Below are 21136 nucleotides of genomic sequence, written 5' to 3'. Positions count from 1 at the left end.
TGCTGTCATGTGACCTGCGCTCAGCCATCTTGTGGAAAACGAAGAGAGAGAGAGAGCCCAGAGAGAGCCACACAGCTCGTATACAAACCTTGTGCTGTCAGAACAAGCGGAGGTAAGACAGCCAAAGTTTGACACACTAGCGAGGAAAAAATCATTCGCGTTAGGTAGCCGCCACGTCAGGGGGGCAAATTGCGAGGATCTGGGGCGCTTGGGGTTGTTGGTTCTACCACCATGTTTACTTGGCCTTGCAGCACCGGGCCCCAGTGCCTCCGTGTGCGGGCCGTTTTGACAAGGAAAGGTAGTCGTCGATCCAGGCTGCTCGGGAGGCCGCGTGGAGCTAGTTGGCTAACCCGTTAGCATGCTAGCTATAAGCATTGGTGATTGGATGGGAGGGGGGATTAACTTATTCCGGAGCAGTGTTACACAGTTTATGTGAATTATAAGCTTTACCTACTCTCTTGTGATAAACTAAAACAGTGTCAGTACACGCGTCTGCCTTTACTTGTCACACATATACGATAGCTAGGTTGGGATTAAACGTTGCTGGCTAATTAGTTAGCTAGCACGCTGGGATAACCACCGTTGGCCATCGTCTTTCTGGATAGCAAAAAATACTCTGCACCAGGCAGTAAAGCGCTTCTTTAACTACAATTCTGCCGCCACCTTTCCGCACGTCTATAACCCCACTATGAGAATTTAACAGTCGCAAAACATGCTGGATAATGACAGTCACGAATGTGCAGTGACTGCTTTAAATATCCACGTTAGGTGTTTACAGGACTTGCTAGTTTGCTGCGTTGGCTAACGCAGTGCTGGCAGCTGAGGGTGATTTGCTGAACCTTCCTCAGTGACCATCACAGCGAGCATTGCAAAGCCAGCTTTAACATTATTCAGCAACATTAACTTCACTTAGTACGTAATCAAGGCTGGAGTTTGACTACTGTAGTTTTGTTAGGAGTTAAACGATGGACTCGGTGACTTTCCCGAAAACTTTACAGGAGTTTAACGCTCACTCGTATTTTGTACCATTTAAGCTGCTTAACAAAATTGTAACGGTACATTGACTTCATAAAACTGATAAGTTATATTGCTGTGTACAGATTACGCGTTAATCATTTCAAACACGCCGTATCGTTATATAAAGCCGGCCAATCAAAGGTCTAGCTTTAAAGTGTACCTAAACTCACAGAAGAGACACCACAAATATCGCAAGCCCCCCTCCGGTTGCTGTATTTATTGCTGTAACTACCAACTTACACGTGGCTTATTCAGGCTTCCATATGGTCAAGGCTATTGTAAGTCTGCTGTCGCCTTTTGTGCCTGATGTTTGAGGAAGGCCTGTGCCTTAGATCTGTGCTTCCAGGTTAAGGGTGAAGGGAACGTCTTGGTAGTAGGGACACTAGCATAAACAAACAACTAATGATGCTGGCATAACATGATTATTTTGGGGAGAGTTGTTTTTGCTGAAAGAAAGTCCATCTCAGTCGTCAATTACAGGTGTCTGCCACAGCCTCCTTGCAGGCTGAGAGATGTCCTAAAATAGCTTTAGCACATTGAAATTGTACACTGGTTGTGTGCTTGTGGGATGGGCTACATAGCCTGAGGAGTTGAAATGCATTAAAGCCAGGGACAAACCCCTAATGTGTTTGACATGCCTGAGTTTTAGTTTTCAAGACTTTCAGCAATTAAAGTAAAAACTGTATATACAGGTGCAGACCAGTACTGCAGTTCCCCTGTCTGTTTATGCCACATGCAATTTTGGAATACCCATTTATATTTCCAAGTCAAGACATGCACATATCCAATTTTGAATGGATGCAGTAACACTTATAAGCAGTATTAGGCTGCATGACTGTCTATGTGTTCTTTTTTGCTGTTGTTTTTTTGGGGGGCGGGGATCGCAGATGTTTGGCACTAATCCTTTACCTCCATTTCCACATTTGCAGAACTTCAAGGGAGAATGGCCGAAACCCAGACACTTAACTTTGGACCAGAATGGTAATTGAACTGGCGTGATTTAATAATTAGTGTGGATGAAGTGATTTTTAGGTTGTGAAACTGGTTTTCTGCGTGGGCCTAGTGCAGGTTTTCTCGTTCATGTTGAGACCTGTTGCTTGATTGATGTTTCTTTGTCCGTTATGTTTTTACTGCTTTGTCTCTGTCTGCAGGCTGCGTGCCCTGTCTGGAGGAGGAGGCAGCAGTGGTGGTGGTGGTGGAAGCAGCAATGCTGTTGCCTCTCCACCCCTCTCACCTGCATTGCCAAAGTATAAACTTGCAGAATATCGCTACGGGAGAGAAGAAATGTTAGCACTTTATGTAAAGGATAACAAGGTGGGTACGTCCGTAACATCAGCGTTAGATGTTGACGCAAGATCGTAGCCATTGGGATTTTCATACAAAGTGTGTGACTGCCAAGATTGAATTTCATCCCCCATATTTTGTTGTGCTATAATAGTCTTTGAAAATTGAATGAAATGTATCTTAATTGTGAAAACTCGTACTGTGCGTTTGTGTTGTCCAGATCCCTATAGACCTACACGATAAGGAGTTTCTGCCCATATTGCAAGAGGAGCCCCTGCCACCTCTGGCACTCGTGTCTTTTACAGAGGAGGAACAGGTATCAACCAGATCAGAACAATGACATTAATGTCAAGCTGGCGTAAGGCCAATTGCATATTATTTTAATGGCATATGCATTGTATTTACTAATTTAGCTTTATAATACAGAGCGGATACAAAGACAAGAGCTCAGACTTGGCTTCCCCTCCGTTTGCTCCCCTCCCTTCTGTTTGTATTTGCAGAGAAATTTTTCCATGTCTGTAAACAGTGCAGCTGTACTTCGGCTCACAGGGCGTGGAGGTGGGCTGATAGCAGGGGCACCAAGAGGCCGAAGTACTTCAAGGGGTAGAGGTAAGAATGTATCTAAGCTCATGAATACATGAGTAAGTTGTGTTTCCTTTTATAATTTCAAGGAGAAGTAATATGTTGGATTTAATCTCTAGACAGACAGGTTTAATTCTTTGTTGGAGAAATGAGGCTGTGTTCTTCCAACAAGAGTGTTTTGAGCTACCACCGCTTTGTTACCAAATGCAGTGGTCTGATTGGTCAGATCGGTTTATTTGGAGCTGAAAAACTGAGCTTGGTTCAAAAAATAAATCCTGCAAATTTGTCCAGGGAAGTTAAAGGCCTTTAGATGCCAGTCCAGAAGCTCCCACACGTTTAATCAGTGAATCAGTATAGAAATGTTTTGTCACAAGATAAAAGTGATCCCTCTTGACAACTTTTTATTTGATTTCCCTCTATAAAATAAAGGAAGTAACAGAACCAAGTGCCCCCACAGTATAACAGACACATCTGTGTGTAGTTGATGTGTGTATGCAGTTTCAGGAAAGTCATGACAACTGGATACAGTTAAAGTGCCTTTAAAACAGCCTGGCAGTGTGTCCAGAGTTTGAGACAGTATAGTGTAATACTAGTATCCCGTAGGTGATGTGCTTACTCAGCAAAATGTTGCCTCGCACTGATGTGCCCTAAAGGTGGAAGATTGTCTCTGAAAGCAGACGGACGTTTGTTTAGGCGTAGTCACAATGCAGAGCTATTAAAAAAATGAGTATTTTCTCACACCAGAGTAAAATAAATTACTGTTAGTCAGCCTTGGAGCAAAGGATATACATTCTGTCTTCTGCTGAGCATAAAGTGTTCATCTGTGAATCCCAGATTATTCCAAAGGAAATTTGTAAAATTTCCTGGTGTAAACCGTTGACTGGAGAGGTGGGTGTTGCTGGTAATTCTCAGCTTTCCACCTACATGGCTTTTCACAAAATCAGTCTACCTCTTCTTTCGCTCATCATTCTTGGAAATTGTAAATAATAAAATGAGGCATTTACATAATGATGGCATGGCTTGCTTGCAAACTGTAGGCTGCAATAAGGATCGGTGTAATATTTCAAGATTCTTGCATGCTAATGCACTCCAGTAAAGTTGCAGTGTTAGACAGAGGTCATGTTAAGTGTGTGGCAACAGTATGTCACTATGATTTCACATTGACCTTTGACTTAGTTCAAAGACTTAACCTTTTATCTGTAATAATTTTCTAAAATATAACGTGTTAAGAAACAAAAGTCTTTTATAGAAACTGCTATGTTACCAGCTACCAGAGTTTGGTCTTGAAATTCAGATTATTTATTTACATATTTTTTTTAAACAATTTAAGGCCCTGATGTCTGGACTGTTGATCTTTTGCTGTCGACATGTTCAGTTTTACATACACAGTGTGGGCGAGGTTAAATATTAATCAGAAATAGCTATTAATATTCATAAACAAAAGAACTGTTTTTACTGGCATTGGTCATGTCAGGTATACTTTTCCTGAACTAATACTTTAAAGTTTGATCAAGAGGTCACGCTATAGCTATATAGATAGGCAGTTTAATTATAAATAGAAAGTTAGTCAGTGACACAAAAAAGTCTGAAAGTAAGTTATTGTTCTTCACTAGAAGCAGTCAGTGCGCCCCAGGGTGGCTGTGGCTACAATGTAGCTTGCCATCACCAGTGTGTGAATGGGTGGATGACTGGTTGTGTAAAGCGCTTTGGGGTCCGTAGGGACTAGTAAAGCGCTATACAAATACAGGCCATTTACTATGGCAGTAAAACATTGCAGAATACTTCATCAGCCAAACTGATTTGTCCTTGTTCAAGGGTGTTGTCTGTGAGTCATGAGAGAAAAGATTCAATTAAAAATCTCAGGAGCTGCTTTCTTGTACACCTCTGGATAAAAATGTGAATGGAGAGTACACCATCATGATTCAGCAGATTTGGGTTTATGGACCATGGTAGAACTCCTGCTGATGAATATAATGCTGAATGCAAATAATTTGCAAGAGGAGTTGCTGGAGTATCTTAGCGGCATTTGTTCCTTTATAACAGTGTTAAATATCCCAACCAAAGGAAAGCCTGTGGAATATGATTATGAGCAACTGAATCTCATTAGTGTTTGTGATTGTTTTCAGGTCGGGGCAGAGGAGATGGAGGGTTTTACCAAAGAAGTTTTGACGATGTGGAAGGTTTTGGTCGTGGAGTAAGGGAGATGCATCGCTCCCAAAGCTGGGAAGAAAGGTATTAAAATGTTCATCTGTTCATCTTTTTCTGTCAAAGCTTGAAGTTTTGTTTTTTTTTCCTTTCATAACTTTATATAATGACTTTCTTTCTATCAATAGGGGAGATAGAAGGTTTGAAAAACCAGGTCGAAAAGACCCAGGTTGGTGTCACATTTTGCTCCTCAAATAATCAATATGTTGTGATCTTTTGGGGCGAATGAACTTAGCTTATCTATTTGTTGCTTTGTTTTTGTGACAGATGCTGCTCCAGGACATTTTCAGATCAATCACAGTAAGTGTGTTTATGCAAGTTGAACTTTTGACCAATAGGAAGTTGAGATTTTTGAAGAATGTCGATGAGGCATGAGTTTGGTAACACAAATTATGATCTCATTGTCGATATAATCATTATTTACCTTTCACTCCATCGTTTTCAGTGCGAGGTAATTATGAGGACGGTGGAGCAGGACTCCCGAGGAAGCACGACTTCACGCGTTCAGAAAGTGAGAACTGGCGTACTTCTCGTGATGATCAGAATGGTGAGGATGATGAGGGGGGTTGGCGCCCGGCAGGTTCTCGGCGGGACAATGACCGGTGGTGCCCCCCAAGCCCAGGTGGGCACTGCACAGTCCACGTTACCGATACATTTATCAGAGATAAATGTATTTGTGGTGACTGCCACTGCCTGTTTGAGAAAAAAGTTTTTTGTTTCACAGCCAAACTGCTGGTTGGTTTTTGGTATTCATGATAGCGCACAAAGTTGAATTCAGTTGAATTCTCCAGCTCCACCTCTTTCTGTATCATGGGCGTTTTGTTAGCTTGGCTGTCAGTAATTTACTGCTTCTATAAAGTACCAGCCAACAAAGCGTGCTTAGAGTGAGATGAGTGATTCTTCACCATTGATTCTTTATTTTAAACTGCTTTTCACTTGCACAGGCAAATGTATTACTGCTGAACATCTGCATGAAGTTAAAGTATATCATGAGTAAAATGGTTTTCTCATTATTTTCCAATGTTTTTTTTGTATTTATTTTGTCTCTCCAGATGGGCCTCGGTCAGCAGGGTGGCGGGAACACCCAGACCAGCGTCGCCGTTTCCCATTTGATGCAAGAGAAGACGAGCGTGGCTACAGGAGGCCAAGGTCAGGCAGTGGCAGCCTTGAAGATGAGAGGGACAGCCTGCCAGAGTGGTGTCTGGAGGATGCAGACGAGGAGGCGGGCACCTTTGACTCATCGGGGGCATTTCTCTCACTCAAGGTGATTTCAGGCAGAAACCATTATACTGATAAATGAAAAGACTTGACTATCCTCAACTGGCTTCAAAACGCTAATGGCTTTAAGGGATATGTGTGCCAAATTTTCAAAAGTGTTTTTTTTTTTTCTTTTCCCTTCATAATAGCAGAAAGCCTCCAAGGAGCCGATCTTGGAAGAGGCAGAGATTGAATTCAAACCCTTGGAAGTGTGTGAAGAGGGCCTGGAGGATGAAGACTGCCAACCCAAGGAGACCAAAGAGACAGAAACCGAGGCCAAAAGAGAAGCTGACCGAAAAGGTCAGTCACGGTTTTTACATAGAAGTACATCTAAATAGACTGTAAGACTCACAGTTTTGTAAGCACTTTGGAAATGAAAGTCTTTTTATGAAGCGCACAAAAAGACTGGGCTGTTTCACTTTTGGGAAATGGCATTCCCCGAAGCCAAGCTCAGCCTTCAGGGTGATGGCGGTCTCTTACTGTATGAACTTCGATGTACAGAAGGGGGGGAAAAAAATCTCTTATAGTTCGAACATTTTGTCTGCAGTTTCCAGAACCAGATTTTAGTGTGAGTGCTGCAGTATGACCAGTAACATAAGAGTCCAGAAAAATACTTGTCATCAGTCAGATTTCAGTGATTTATAAGGTCTTGCAGTATGAGCCTAGCATTAGTGGACGAGCATGTTGACTGGAAACTGGTTGAGATGTACTAATGCAAAAATTTCATATACATCCCAGCAGTTGCTTAGATTAATATACTTTCAGTCAAAGTATTGTCTGTAAGGAGAAATTGTGGGAGTCTTTCAGCCACAGTCTCAAGGACACTAAAAAACACAATGGATTGCGCTGCAGATGCTGGCCTGTTTTGTGCTTCAACCATTTTTCTAAAATAAAATGATGGCTGTTTAAAGGCGTGATTCAAACATGACAAAAGAATGTGGAAAATTATGTGGATGTGATACAATATCAACTAATCACTGTTGACACAACGCACACATTTTAATACACATTTTTTAATATTACAAAACCTAATTATTATTTATGACAATTTCATATTGTGATTTGTAATTTTTACTTTAGAGTTGGCTAGAGTACCAGAGGAGGCCCCACCTGTTCCTCCAACTGTCTCAGAGCCCCATTCTCCTGCTCAGTCTTTGTCCCCAAACCTGCCTAGCAGGACAGAAGACCCTGAGAGGCCAGCTGAGCGACAGCCACCCCTGGAACTCCCCCCAGAGCCCTGCAAAGTCCCTGTGCATGTCCCCATGTCTAATAGCATACTGGAATCTCTTCCTATGACCCACATTTCTACCACCCTTACAGGTGGGACTTTTATGCAGTTTCACTGTAAATATTACTTATTTTTTCTGCATGTGCCAAAAATACAAACATTTTGTTTTGTTTTTTTTTTCCATACAGAAGTTTCTGCTCCATCACCTACTCTCCATATACCACAGCAAAAGCCCATAGAGGTTTCTGTGCCAATGAACAATCCTTTACCATTTCCTTCAAATATAATGTCACCTTTTGGCAGGCCCAACACTGTGTCACATGACACTGATGAAGACGAGGGATTAAAACACTTTGAACAGGTAATTATGTAAACTTTTATCATGAAGGTGTGTCAGCAGGACTGTGGTCATCAACCAGAAATCCACAGTCATGAGATCAGTTATAATCTTGTTGGTAAAGGAGAAACTATATCAAGAATATTATAATACCAGACATTTGACTAATTTCATTAACCCTCTGGGGTCTATGGACGCGCCGGTGCGTCAAATTCACATGACCAATTTAAGACGACGCAGCAACCCAAAGTCTCCATTTCAACTTGGGTCAAAAGTGTGGACTTCAAACTATATACCAGTTTTTAAATTGTGTCGATGGGCCACGTAGAACCAGAGTTATGATAAGAAATACACGCGATGGGGTTTTTTTTCTGAACAAAACAGTGGTGTTTACGGCAGGAAGAAACGGTAAAAACAGCGTTTTCTAAGGACAGCGCTACCAAACACGCTCCGCTTGTGAGTGAAAAAAGAAAAATCACCCCTTCCCTATTGGTGTTAAAGCGTACCATGCTAGTCAAAAAAAAAATGATATGGTAACATGTGGCACTTGGTTGTTTAGGAAGAGAGGGAAGTTTTAGGAGTGGCACTGGCAAGAGAAAGCGGGTGAGCGAAAGAAAGAGACAGAGCAAGTTTTCATATGTGAGACATTAGTGACGTTAATAGTGTTTGGAGGCTATAGTTAGTGTGTTGTGTAGTCATTGTTTTGTTTTGTGTGTCAGTTATACTGCTAAATGTCACAGTTGATCCAAAGAAGCCACAAATGGCAGATTCCAGTGTAAATGCTGTCTCCACATGGAAGAGAGGACTGATACCCCTCCTGTTGTCAGACCTGCAGGGTTTAGGCCTGTGGAATTCTGTCTTATAGTGGATAGAAACTTTGGAGTTGCATAAATAATTTGCGTGCCTTCTTATTTGATGTTGCACACCTGATTGTTCTGTAAATAGTTTTAAATGGTTATATAAAAAACACCTGAGACCTTGGCTGCATTTTTAGGTAAATAGTACCATATAACTTTGTCGTTTGCAGAACTTGTGCATAATTTTTAGAAATTTGCAATTTCTATTTGCATTTCAAGTTATGAAAATGATTCGTTAAACATATTTGTGGTTTGTACAGTAAAAAATAACTTTTTTCTATTCAGATAATTAATTTTTTTGTCTTGATTTAGATCAATTGTACTAATATAGTATGTCAAAATATTGATACCAAACAAGGCAAGATAAAAGGTTTTTGAAGGCGAAATATAGGTAAAATCAAAAGTAATCAAAAACAGCTAATTATTCCCTGGACCCCAGAGGGATAATGATCAGGTTTTTAAAAGCAACTCTTTGCTCAGAAAGAAGCTGTTATGTTTTGGGTTGTTTTTTAATCATCTGAGACAAGGCAGTCTTTTGTGTCAGTTTTGATTTGGCTTAGGAGTAATTTTAATGCCTTTCTTTAAAAAAAAAACAAAAACAAAATCCTTTCCAGGAGGCGGAAAAGATGGTAGCGTACCTACAGGACAGTGGGGTGGATGATGACAGACTTGCAGCAAAGACTTCAGAGAAGCCCAAGCCTGCAGGCCTGCCCCTGACCCATGAAGCTGCTCTCAAGTGGTTTTACAAAGACCCCCAGGGGGAGATACAGGGTAAGCCTGGACTTGATCTGGTCAGAGTGTAGCTTAGATTGTAGTTTTGTCTTAAAAACAGAGTCCTGAATGTTTTCTGCTGTCTTTTTGTGCTCCTTTAGGTCCATTCAGTAACCATGAGATGACAGAGTGGTTTCAGGCTGGGTACTTCACAATGAACCTTTTGGTCAAAAGAGGGTGTGATGAAGTATTTCAGCCTCTGGGAGAGATCGTGAAGATCTGGGGCAGGGTACCATTTACTCCAGGTTCTGCACCTCCACCTCTACAGGTAAGGATCCTGCAAAGTGTTCTCCATATGATTCTTAAATGTGGAGGGACTGTTTTTCAAATCAGAAGTAGAATCAGTACTACCTTTTATCCTGTAGGTGGTGTAGTAGTCCCTTTTTAAAATAGAAGGGTGTGTATGGAAACGCAAGGAAACCTCCTTGTATTATCTTTTAAAGCACAATATAACATGAACTCTTTTCGCCTCTCACCTAGTGAGAAGCAACAGTTCAAGCCTCCCTGTGATGCTGAATTAGATGGGCAGCTAGAAAGAGAGATCAGAAGTTTTTTAATGCTTTGCTTTTTCTCCAACTTGATTTAAAAACATGATTTTTATTGTAATTCTTTTTTCTTATGTTTTGAAGGGAGATGGGGATCAAGAGAGGTTGAAGAGGCACCAGGAGCTCACTGCTCTCAACCTTTACCAGTTACAGCAGTTCCAATATCAATACCTCCTCAGGTATGCCAGGCTCAGATTTAACACTACATCAGCAAATTCACACAGCTCACTTTGAAGCAACAAATTGGCAAATTGGTTTACATATGAAGTATTACTGCCCAAGACCTGCAGACAGACTGTGGTGTGTAAAACTGGTAGAGTTCCCGTTTAAGTTGAGACATTATTGCTTATTTATTCTTGCTTTCTGTGCAACAATAACTTATTTCGATTAAAAATACTAGTTTTATTGACTGAACACTTCATCAAACATTGAGTTGGTTTAAAAAAAGTTCCACTTTAGCTAGTGAGGACAAGAAGATTTATGGCTGCAGTGAAGGACATGAGAGGGTGTGGTGTGACAGAAGAGGATGCTAAAGATAGGGTCAGATGATCTGCTGTGGCGACCCCTAAAGGGAGCAGCTGAAAGAAGAAGCAGCTGGTCCAATATTGATTTGACACAATGCATAAATATCAGCATCTGACTTTGTTGAATGTCATCTTATTTATTAATAACTGCCTTGCTTGATGGAACTGTGAACCGTCCACATTATTTGTGGTTTTATTTACCAAAAAAAGGTTTATGGAATGCTTTTAATGCCAAGAGAAACAGGAGCTCCCAGACAAAACCTGCAACACAGCAGGGAGAACAGGCAAACTCCACATGAAAGGGTTGAAAGTGTTCAACCCCATGCTGCTTTTGCTTTGATTCCGCACTACGAAACCCCCAGCCACTATACTGCTTTTTTTCCTAATCACTATCTACCCATCTTCCTCCGTTTAGGCAGCAGTATGCTCAGGCCCTGGCCCAGCAGAAAGCTGCAGCTCTTAGCTCAGCTCCTCTTCAGCAGCAGCAGCAGCACCAACAGCAGATCAACCTGCTTCAACAGCAATACCAGGCTCTTAAGATAAGGTTGATAGCATCATTATTATCATAAGTATTTCAGTGTTTAAAAATGTTACCTCTAGAGACATCAAGGGAAACTGAATCCATTAATGTGTTTGCTTTATTTTACTGTAGAGCATCTGAGAGCCTCCTACCTCCTGTTACCCGATCTCTGTCTGTACAAGACTCTGGTTCTGTGTGGGAAATGCAAAACCCGTCTACTCAGGCTTCCTGCACAACTAACCTCCAACAAGCTTCTCAGAGCAGTGAGTTTCTTAGTTTAGTATCTTGAAGTGATGGAAATGTGTTTTTGTGGCAAGTGTAATGTATAAAATTGAATCATTTTCAACAGCGTGGGATAGCAGCAGTGTATGGGATTTACCCATAGACTCCATGGCACAGGCTCCAACTATTGAGCAGATGCAACAGTTTGAGAAGGCAAAGAATGCAAAGGTGATTAAAAATCTTGGTCTACGAGTGTTTTACAGTGCCTCTACTAACCTCTAAAGATCTCAGAAGTTTGGAATACAGCAATAGAAGTCTGAAATGTCCGACTATTATTTTGAGATCACGTTTCTGTGAACAATGCCTTAAGTTCATTATTTTTCTTTGTGTCAGCTGGAGCTTGAGAGGCGTGAGGCAGAAATGAGAGCTAAAAGGGAGGAAGAGGAAAGGAAACGGTTGGAGGATGCCCTGAGAGCTCGACAGGAGGAGGAACGGAAACGTTTGGAAGAAGAGGAGCTTGCACGGCAGAAACAGGTGGAACGCTTTCATAGAAGCACTTAAAAATGGAATGAGTACATGTCTTAGTGGCACTGGGCAAAAGACAATCTTTGAGGTTTTCTTATTCACACAGTGTAAGAGGGGGGCAGACTCTTCTGCACCTCCGGCCTCTCATTTCTGTCTTTTAAATAAATTCTAACCAATGAAGGGAGTCTTAGGTCAGTACTGTAAAGAGTGAAAAATTCACATGGGCAGCAAAATTCAATGTTAAAGTGGGTTGAGCAGACTTTTTACCCATGAAGCTAGAAATGCGGAATTGACTTTTACTGTATAGAGGGAAAGACGTTTCCCTCTAGATTTCTGCCTGTTGAAGCTGTAAAGTAGAACCCATTTCCTGATCGTTTTTTTGTAGTAGAGACAAAAAACAAAACAAAGGGCAGTATTGATGTATCAGGTGCTTTATACAGATACAGTATGTCAGAGTTGCATTGTAACGTAAAAAAGGTGGCACCAGCTAGTTTGTAAGCAGTGTCGCTTGGAATTTGCTAAGCATTCATTGCTTAGCAAATTCTTAGTAATATTGTTTACAGACTAGCTGTAATCAGGCTTTATTCATGTTGCGTTCCAATGACAACAACCACTGGGTAGTCAAAAAAAAGATATCAGTTGGGTTTTTATATTTTGGAGTCACCCTTTGATTTGGTGTGAGGCTTGAACTGACACAACATTGTAAATTTTAAGGAGGAGGCACTAAGACGGCAAAGGGAACAGGAAGAAGCACATCGGAGACAAAAGGAGGAAGAGGAAAGAATGGCACAGGAGGAAGCTCTTCGAAGATTAGAAGAACGGCGGAGGGAAGAGGAGGAGAGAAAGACGCGAGAAGAGTTCCTACGCAAACAGGTAAGGGTACAAAATCGTGTCTAATAATTCCTCTTCTTGAACCCAGCACTGAGCTTATTGGGTTTTTGTATCTGCTTCACCAGGAAGAGGAGCGCAGAAAGCAGGAGGAACTGGAAGCATTGCGGAGGCGTGAAGAAGAGAAGCGAGCAGAGGAAGAGGTGGCAGCTGCTGCAGCGGCAGCTGCCCTGGCCCAACAACAGGAAGAGCAAAAGAGGAGAGACCAGGAGGCCCAAAGACAGCAGGAGCTGCAGAGACAGAGACAACAGCAACAAGAGGCCCTCAGGAGGCTGCAACAACAGCAGCAGCAACAGCAGCAGCTTGCACAAATGAAGGTATAAACATAACCTTTATTTATTAAAAATACAGAGTACGAGATGACTTTAAAGTTTACAAAATGCCTTATCCTGGTCCACAGCTTCCATCCTCATCAAAGTGGGGCCAGCAGTCACCAAACACTATAAACCAGACTCAGAATGCCCTGTCATTGGCTGAGATCCAGAAATTGGAGGAAGAAAGAGAACGACAGGCGCGGGACGAGGTAAGAAGAGTGGACCAGTTTAATTTTCAGTGAACTGCTGCTGTTATGTGCTTTTCAAAAGTGTAACCTGTCTGTATACACTATATTAATTTTTTCATACACTGAATTGCCAAAAGTATTCACTCACCCATCCAAATCATTGAATTAACATGTTCCAGTCATTTCTATGGCCTCGGGTGTATAAAATCAGGCACCTAGGCATCACCAAGTGCAAGGCAAAGCATCAGATGTAGTGGTGTAAAGCATGCTGTCACTGGACTAGAGCAGTGGAGATGTGTTCTCTGGAGTGATGAATCCCGCTTCTCCATCTTTCAATCTGATGGATGAGTCTGGGTTTGGTGGTTGCTATGAGAACGATGCTTATCTGACTACATTGTGCCAAGTGTAAAATTAGTGGAGGGGGATTATGGTGTGGGGTTGTTTTTCAGGGTTGGGCTTGGCCACTTAGTTGCAGTGAAAGGAACTTTGAATGCTTCAGCATACCAAGACATTTTGGGCAACTTCATGCTCGCAACTTTGTGAGAACACTTTGTGGATGACCCCTTCCTGTTCCGACACGACCTTCCACCAGTGCAAAAAGTAAAGGTCCATAAAGACATGGATAAGCAACTTTGGCGTCGAAGAACTTCACTGGCCTGCACAGAATTCTGACCTCAACCCAAGAGAGAACACCTTTGGGATGAATTAGAGCAGAGTTTGCAAGCCAGGCCTTCTCATCCAACAAGTCAGTCTGACATCACCAATGCTCTTCCGAAAAAAAAAAATGGTGCAAAATTCCCATAAACACTGCTAAACTTGTGGAATATCTTGCCAGAAGAGTTGAAGCTGTTTTACCTACAAAGGGTGGGCCAACATCATATCAAACCATATGAATTAAGAATGGGACATCGCTCAAGTTTGTACGTGTGTGAATACTTTTAGCAATAATGGTCTATCATCTGTCATCAGTACTTTGTTTCTTGTTATTGAGATGCTGTTTCTATATATCTGTGTATGTGTTTATATGTATATTAATACTGTGTTCACTTCACAGCATCGACGTCAGCAGCAAGAGATCCTTAAGCTACAGCAACAGCAGGCCCTGCAGCAGGCTCAGCAGCCTCATGCCAAGTTGTCGGGTTGGGGTAACATGGCCAAACAGCCAGTTGCCACCAAATCTTTGCTGGAGATTCAGAGGGAGGAAGCCCAGCAGATGAAACAGCGGAAGGAGCAGCAGCAACAGCAGCAACAACATCCTATTGTTGCCCCACAAACGCGCACTCAAAACAGAACTGTATGTGACACAAACAATAACAAAAGATATTGTTGACTGAAACACAATAAGAGCTTCGTAGAAAAGCAGAGCTGTTTATGAGTCGTTAGTGGAGTCAGCATTTTAAGGCAGAATATCATTAATAACATCCAAAATATTGACTAATGAAATTTTCGTTTAAATCCCAGGAGGAGTTCACAAAATTGTGATTTGATTGTTTTTTTGTTTTTAAATGAGTGATTTTACAAATCTGCTGTTTTATGCCTCTGCACGAGCAACAGCTGTGATCAGAGGCATACCTCAGATGTTTCTTCAGATTTGGCACAGATGTTTACTTGAAACCAGAGATGAACTGATTAAAAATTGATGGTCGGTTTAAGCAACAGCTGAAGAATTCAGAAGCCAGTCGGGTGAAACTTTGAACACATTAGTCAAAAGAACGAATTAATCATCTGTGGCATCATTATGATCTGCAGAAACACTTTCCTGGCTGTAATGTAGAATGTCTTTCTTTGTCCCTCCCTCCCTATTCGAGGCACTTTAACCACAAGGCAGTAATTGTTGTTCTTCTGGTTTTACGTTTCACTTCTGCTAAAAGGAATTCCAGCAACTACACCAGTTATGATGAATCGGCAAAATCCGCAGATTTTCAGAATCGGCAGATCTTCGCATAATCTGTTTGTTTTCTTACTTTGTAACCAAATATTTGCAACTCATCCTTGTTCTGACTTTAAAGTTGTGAAGTTTTACACTTTTATTTCTTAAGAAATCAATCTGTTTGGGTTCTTGAACTGATAGATGGACAAAACTATCACATCAGTCAATTTCTTTGGAAACTTTAAGTTGTCTTTTACCATTTTTAGGCATTTTATATGCCAACTAATGTACTGATATCTCATGAATGTAATGGGCCAATTAACCTGAGACGTGTCTGGCTCTCTTCACAGACTTCTCTGAGTAACTCTGTGTGGGGGTCTGTTAACACCAGCAGCAGCAGCAGTAACTGGAGCTCAGACTCCAGCAGCATCTGGGGTGACACGCACAACTCAAATATGGGTTTCTGGGATGAGGCTGTGAAAGAAGTTGTCCAGCAACCTCAACAGACCCGAAAAGGCAACGCACAGAAGAACAATAAAGGCAACGCCAACCTCAGGTATTTATTTAGAGTGACAAAACTTTACAAACCCTCTTAGTCACAGGCTGTGATGAATAGCATGATTTGCAGCGTGAGGGATATGATGAGTAACACGCAGATCTTAGTGACTTACTTTGTCTTCCTCTTTTATTTGTTTGTGCACATGAAGTAACTCTTTGAGTGGGCGAGCCAATAAGAAGGTGGAGGAGGAGGAGAAGCTGCTAAAGTTGTTTCAAGGTGTCAACAAGAGTCAACAGGACACGTTCATGCAATGGTGTGAGCAGACTCTGCACACCCTCAACACGGCCAACAACCTGGATGGTGAGTCTTTAAATATGATATACTAAGTCATCCCACCAGGAACTATTAATGGGCCCTTTCTGGAAGCCAAACACAAATATTCTCCTCCTCCTCTCTGCCAGTTCCTACGTTTGCATCTTTCCTCAAAGAAGTGGACTCTCCGTACGAGGTGCACGACTACATCAGGGCCTACCTGGGGGACACTCCCGAGGCCAAGGACTTTGCCAAGCAGTTCCTAGAACGTCGTGCCAAACAGAACGCTAACCAACAGAAACAGGCACCACAGAAACAACAGCAAGCCCTCAAGCAGCAGCAGCAGCAGCAGGTGAGCAGGACTTACAAGAACAAGGGTTGTTACACCAATTGTCTCACTTCCTTATATGACTTGTAATGAGGTGAAAGTGATGTTTCACTTCACTATGTGGCTTTTCTGGCTGTATGCAAAAACTAAAACTGTTGCATCACCCTTTAGATGACCCCAGAAAGATGCCATCCATAACAATGTTTTTTTTTAATCAGCTAATTTATAAATCTTAAGTCATAGCAAGTGCCGACATGGCACTTTTTTTTTCTTTCTTTTTTTAGCCTGCTCTTTTTAAATAATAGGAAAAGAGATTGTCGAAAAGGTGAATTTTATCACTACATCAATGTTATGAAGGATTAATCCATGTTGCTTTTACTAAAACATGAAGGCCACCTTTCGTCTATGTTGTCTGTAGTCAGAGCAGCACTGCACCTTTTGTTTGTATAAAACCTGACACGCGAATGAAAATCATTTTCGTTTATTGGAAGAATAATCTGAGTGTAGTGGTTTCTTTGAACTGTAAACACAGTGGGCACTCTCACATTGTTTTCCACCACATTACCACAAATGAGGGAGGCAGGATATTAGGAACACTTTTAAATGCAATGCAGTCCAGTACACCAACACCTCCCAATGTCACATCAATATTGCGCATTAATAGTGTTGTTTACAATGGCACTAAAAACTCAGTGTCATAATTTTGTAAAAGTGGAATTTATGTCAAAGTGCTTGATCATATTAACAGGTTTGGTTCTTCTACCATCAGGGTTGGGCTGATTTTAGTAAGTTGTGTTTTTTATTAAAAGGTAAAATACAATTTAGTTTATCAAATAGCCAAAACATCAGAGAATTCAGTTAAATATGTGAAGCCTTGACTGTATGATCATGCTTACATACAGTCACTCCTCCAAAGCAAACTCCCATTAATTGAAAAGTTTGATAGCTCATATTTATATAAAAAAAATTATATTTGTGGATTAAAGTGGACCGAGTGTAGTATATCATAGTTTTACTTTTAAGATGTGATTTTTGAGCATCCAGGATTTTAATCATACTATAATCTGTAAAATTACACTTATGAAGCTCATGCAACACTATGTTGTTGTGACAGATGTGTTACTTTGACACCTTTGTCTGTTTAACACACCTTTGAGCTGGCCTCTTTCTAAGTAGTGAAGAAAAGTGGGGCATCCATTCAGTGAACACATTTCTTTTGGCTATATTTAGAAAATGCAAGGCTTTCAGTGAACTTTTTAAAGCTAACTGAACAATCATCAGGTGTCTGGCTTGTCCCAGCTGTGCAGTCAGATTGTCTGTCGGTAATGTTGCTTTCAGTTTTCTTGATATTTATTTATAATCACATCTGTCAACCCTGGATATTTATTATTTGGTGATTTGTATATATTGTGCTATTCCTTATATCTTAACATATTGTATTGTTAAATAGTCTAGTGTGTTTTTGTTAATGTTACTGTACTGGAGCAACTGTAACCTACATAATTTCCTTAGGGATTAATAAAGTATGCTGATTCTGATGATAAAAGTAGTTGGGGTAGAATTACAGGAGTAGTTTGTTCCTTGATCAGAAGGTGGCGCTGATGGAAACAATTATATGTAACAAAGGGCAAACTGAGCTGTACATGACACCATTACACCTTCCGTCACCCAAGTTTATTGTTTCAATTACAGTAGGTTGCATCAGTAGCCTCGTGTGTTTAATGTCTTCAAGTGGAAACTTTGACATGAGGAAAAAAAAATAAAAGGTGCGTTTTGTTTTTTTTTTATTTGGTTTTTTTTTTAGGCTCTGCTATTTAGCACCTCAGTTCGTTTGTGACAGTTTTAACGCTGTCACTGGTGGCAGTTCCTATTATTTCACACTTCATTTCCCTCCACAGTGAATTCGAAGCATTAACGTTAGCTCTGGTTTCATCATTATGTTCAGCGATATCTAGTGGGACTGCGTTGAGCCTTTTCTCTGAGAGCTGAGCCGTCTTTTAAGTGCAAGTTTCTCTCTTTCCAAGGATTCTGTCTGGGGTGGAACAGGATCTTCATCAGTTTACCAGTCCAACCATACGAGTGGGCAGCAGCAGCGCTTTGAGACAGTCACCTCAGGGAAGAAGAAAAAGAAGCAGAAGATGGTCCGGGCAGACCCCAGCCTACTAGGTTAGGACAAACATCCATCTGAAAAATGATTACTTTTTTTTGTGTTTCATGTGCTAATTGAGTTGTTTCTTTTTACATTTTCAGGTTTTTCTGTGAATGCGTCATCTGAGAGATTGAATATGGGAGAGATTGAAACTTTGGAGGACTTTTAAGGGACTGCAGCCAAGCAAACCCCCCACCCCCACTGACTGTATCCAATTTGAACAGCAGCTGCTTTACCCGAACCCCCAACTGCTTCCTCGACTTTCACCCTTTATTTTTCTGTTTCCCTTTTATCAGGAGTACACTGGCCATTGAGGCAGAGCGTATTTTTCTGGTGCAAATGGACCTTTGATCTAAAAGTTTAACCCTAAAGAGAAACAGACTGGAGCAAACAGTCAAGGGATACCCCCAACCAGCCCAAGTGAGCAAGGAAGTCAAACTAATGGAGAGTCTGCTGATTTGCTGACATCTCTTCAGCTGCTTCATCCAAAATTAACAAATTTAAAATTTGGCCTAAACTGTATCTCATTGTTTTGTTTTGTTTTCTATATATATTTTGAAGAGTGGATACATGAATGGGGTAGCTTGGGAAAGATTGGAGATTATATCCATTGTTTTTTGTTTTTATTTATTGAGTTCCCCCCTACACTTTAGTTCCCCACCCCCCTTCCTCCCCTCCTCCCTCTTTTTGGCTGGGTGTTCATGGATAATGACAGCAAAGTAGAGCCCAAGGATTCGTGCCCACTTATGTCCTGTTTTAAGGACAAGTTCAAAAGTTCCAAGTAGTTATCTATTTCTTGTAAAATACTAGGCTGTTTAAAGAATAAACTTTCAATTCTGCATCTGTATTATAATATATGAAAATGATCTGCTGGAGTCATACTTTTTTATTGCAGTATGAAATAATAAAACAGTCTGATGTGTGGGCTGTTCACACCTGTGTCTGAACCATTCAGAAAAACTGCAAAATATGTGTGCAACTGATTTTTTTCGATTAACCCAGTCACACTGCAGGAAACCACATTTTAGACATCCTGTCTTGTGAAAAGCTCGAAATGTGTGCATGGAAATTTCATCAGTGCCAGGTGATTAAGAGGGTCTATTAATGAAATTAAATTTAGGAACCATGGGACAAGTTAATTATCTATGCATGTAGCCATGTAGACAAGGCCAAGATGACCTGCTGGTGTTTAAGTATAAGAAGGGAGAAGAAAGATGACTACACGCCAGAGAGAGAAAATAACAGCTGAGGCTGTAGCATACACTGACTGGCCACAGTGTTTGGTACAGTTGTTCAACTGTTCATTAATACAATCACATATACCACATGGACAAGGTCAAGATGATGGGGAATTAGTGTGACTTGCACAACTGTGAACATGACACGATTGTTGATGCAGACAGGCCGGTCTAAGTATTTCAGAAACTGCTGATCATCTGGGATTTTCCCATACATCCATCTCTGGGATTAACTGGGAATGATCTGAAAAAGACAAAAGAAAGCGTGACTTCGGTAACTCAAACAACCACGGCATGCAGAAGAGCATGCTCAAAATAACCTTGAAGGAGATGGGCTACAGGTTGGATGTTTCGAGCAGCAGAAGACCACACCAGGTGGCGTTACAAAAGCAGATATGAAGATATGAGGCTCTCAAATCTGCAGCAACTGTGTGATGCTGTCATATGAGGAATGTTTCCAGCACCTTGTTGAATCTACTAATCTAATTGAAGACAGTTCTGAAAGCAGATGGGAGTTCAACCCAGTACCAGTAAGGTTTAGCTAATAAAGAGTCCATTTAATGTATTTTGCGTGCAGTAAACCAGATTTTTGCTCCTTTATTTCTTTCAATTTTTTCCCACATAAGCAGTTTTTGTTTTTTTAAATCAAAACTAACACTTAAGCCTCGAAAGTACAGTATCAAAAACAGCTTACTGATATTGAGGAAGTAAAACTGCATTTTCCCACAGTGCTGGCGCTAGTGTTAGTTACATGGTCAAGTCATATTTTTAAATCCACAAAGGGGAAATTAAAAATTCTCCCATAAACAACAAAACATTTTTAGCACGTGCTCTGGAGAATCAACATGTGATGAGGAATGGGCTTCCCAAGAATGACTTATCAAAACACCACCGACTTATAGTGATCAGCCACAACACTAAAACTATGGCTGAAAAGAATAACAATCATCTTGTTCCAATGAAATGTTTTGCAGAAGTTACTTTGGCTGTGAATCTCTCGGCTACATATTACCACAGACCAAGATACACCTAAAGCACCTGCCACAACACAAAAACTGCACAAGAGACTTGACAAACAACCCAAGGTGTTGAACTGTCTTTACCTCCCCAGACTCAAGTTAGGTGCTCTGGTACAAGTTCAATCAAAATCAAAATTTATTTATATAGCACATATTAAAACAACAATGTTGACCACAGTGCTTCACAGTCAGTGCTGTTCACAACATACATGATGTCCCACAAGCCCCAAAGGATCTGCTTGTTCAAGACACCACAGGACAGTCCTAGAGAGTTTTATTTTTCTGTTCGCAAGGAGGTGACTAAGATTTTAACATAAACACAAAATCTTTGAACATAAACATTTTTAAAGTTAGTGTAAGTGTAAGTTTGCAGACAGGAAATACTGGAAAACTTGCAGTCAGCTCCAGCTTCCTCACGAGCAGCTGCAATGTTGAAGGGGAACTCTTTTGTTAATGG

At 41.0% G+C, this 21136-nt stretch overlaps 1 protein-coding gene across 10 annotated transcripts; it reads left to right on the top strand.

Annotated features, from left to right (window-relative positions):
- The first annotated feature begins 4 nt into the window (after positions 1 to 4).
- Positions 5 to 19357, top strand: gigyf2 (GRB10 interacting GYF protein 2). Of its 10 annotated transcripts, none has more exons than XM_014332782.2 (29): positions 5 to 112; positions 1947 to 1998; positions 2169 to 2331; positions 2522 to 2617; positions 2802 to 2910; positions 5010 to 5115; positions 5217 to 5257; positions 5356 to 5388; positions 5534 to 5539; positions 6141 to 6352; positions 6495 to 6645; positions 7426 to 7665; positions 7762 to 7934; positions 9382 to 9538; positions 9640 to 9806; positions 10165 to 10262; positions 11023 to 11151; positions 11260 to 11390; positions 11477 to 11577; positions 11743 to 11883; positions 12589 to 12747; positions 12831 to 13079; positions 13163 to 13285; positions 14319 to 14558; positions 15485 to 15690; positions 15842 to 15993; positions 16095 to 16297; positions 18295 to 18439; positions 18524 to 19357. In XM_014332782.2, the coding sequence occupies exons 2-29, from the start codon at positions 1961 to 1963 to the stop codon at positions 18589 to 18591; spliced, it is 3837 nt and encodes a 1278-aa protein (XP_014188268.1). In that variant the 5' UTR covers positions 5 to 112; positions 1947 to 1960; the 3' UTR covers positions 18592 to 19357. The 10 variants fall into 10 exon arrangements, with proteins under 10 accessions (XP_014188268.1, XP_014188267.1, XP_014188263.1 ...); XM_014332781.2 differs by having other exon boundaries at positions 5534 to 5599; XM_014332777.2 differs by having other exon boundaries at positions 5534 to 5635.
- The last annotated feature ends 1779 nt before the right edge of the window (positions 19358 to 21136 follow it).

The sequence above is a fragment of the Haplochromis burtoni genome, unplaced genomic scaffold (assembly GCF_018398535.1).
Source record: "Haplochromis burtoni strain Fernald_Lab_line unplaced genomic scaffold, NCSU_Asbu1 Contig_3, whole genome shotgun sequence".
NCBI lineage: Eukaryota > Metazoa > Chordata > Actinopteri > Cichliformes > Cichlidae > Haplochromis > Haplochromis burtoni.
This window is presented reverse-complemented; position numbering and strand designations above follow the sequence as displayed.

Coding starts and splice junctions, on each gene's coding strand:
- gigyf2 (XM_005912762.3), top strand. CDS start 1,961: ATGGCCGAAACCCAGACACTTAACTTTGGACCAGAATG. Junction 6,353..6,494: donor GGGCATTTCTCTCACTCAAG/GTGATTTCAGGC, acceptor CCTTCATAATAG/CAGAAAGCCTCCAAGGAGCC. Junction 6,646..7,425: donor AAGAGAAGCTGACCGAAAAG/GTCAGTCACGGT, acceptor TTTTTACTTTAG/AGTTGGCTAGAGTACCAGAG.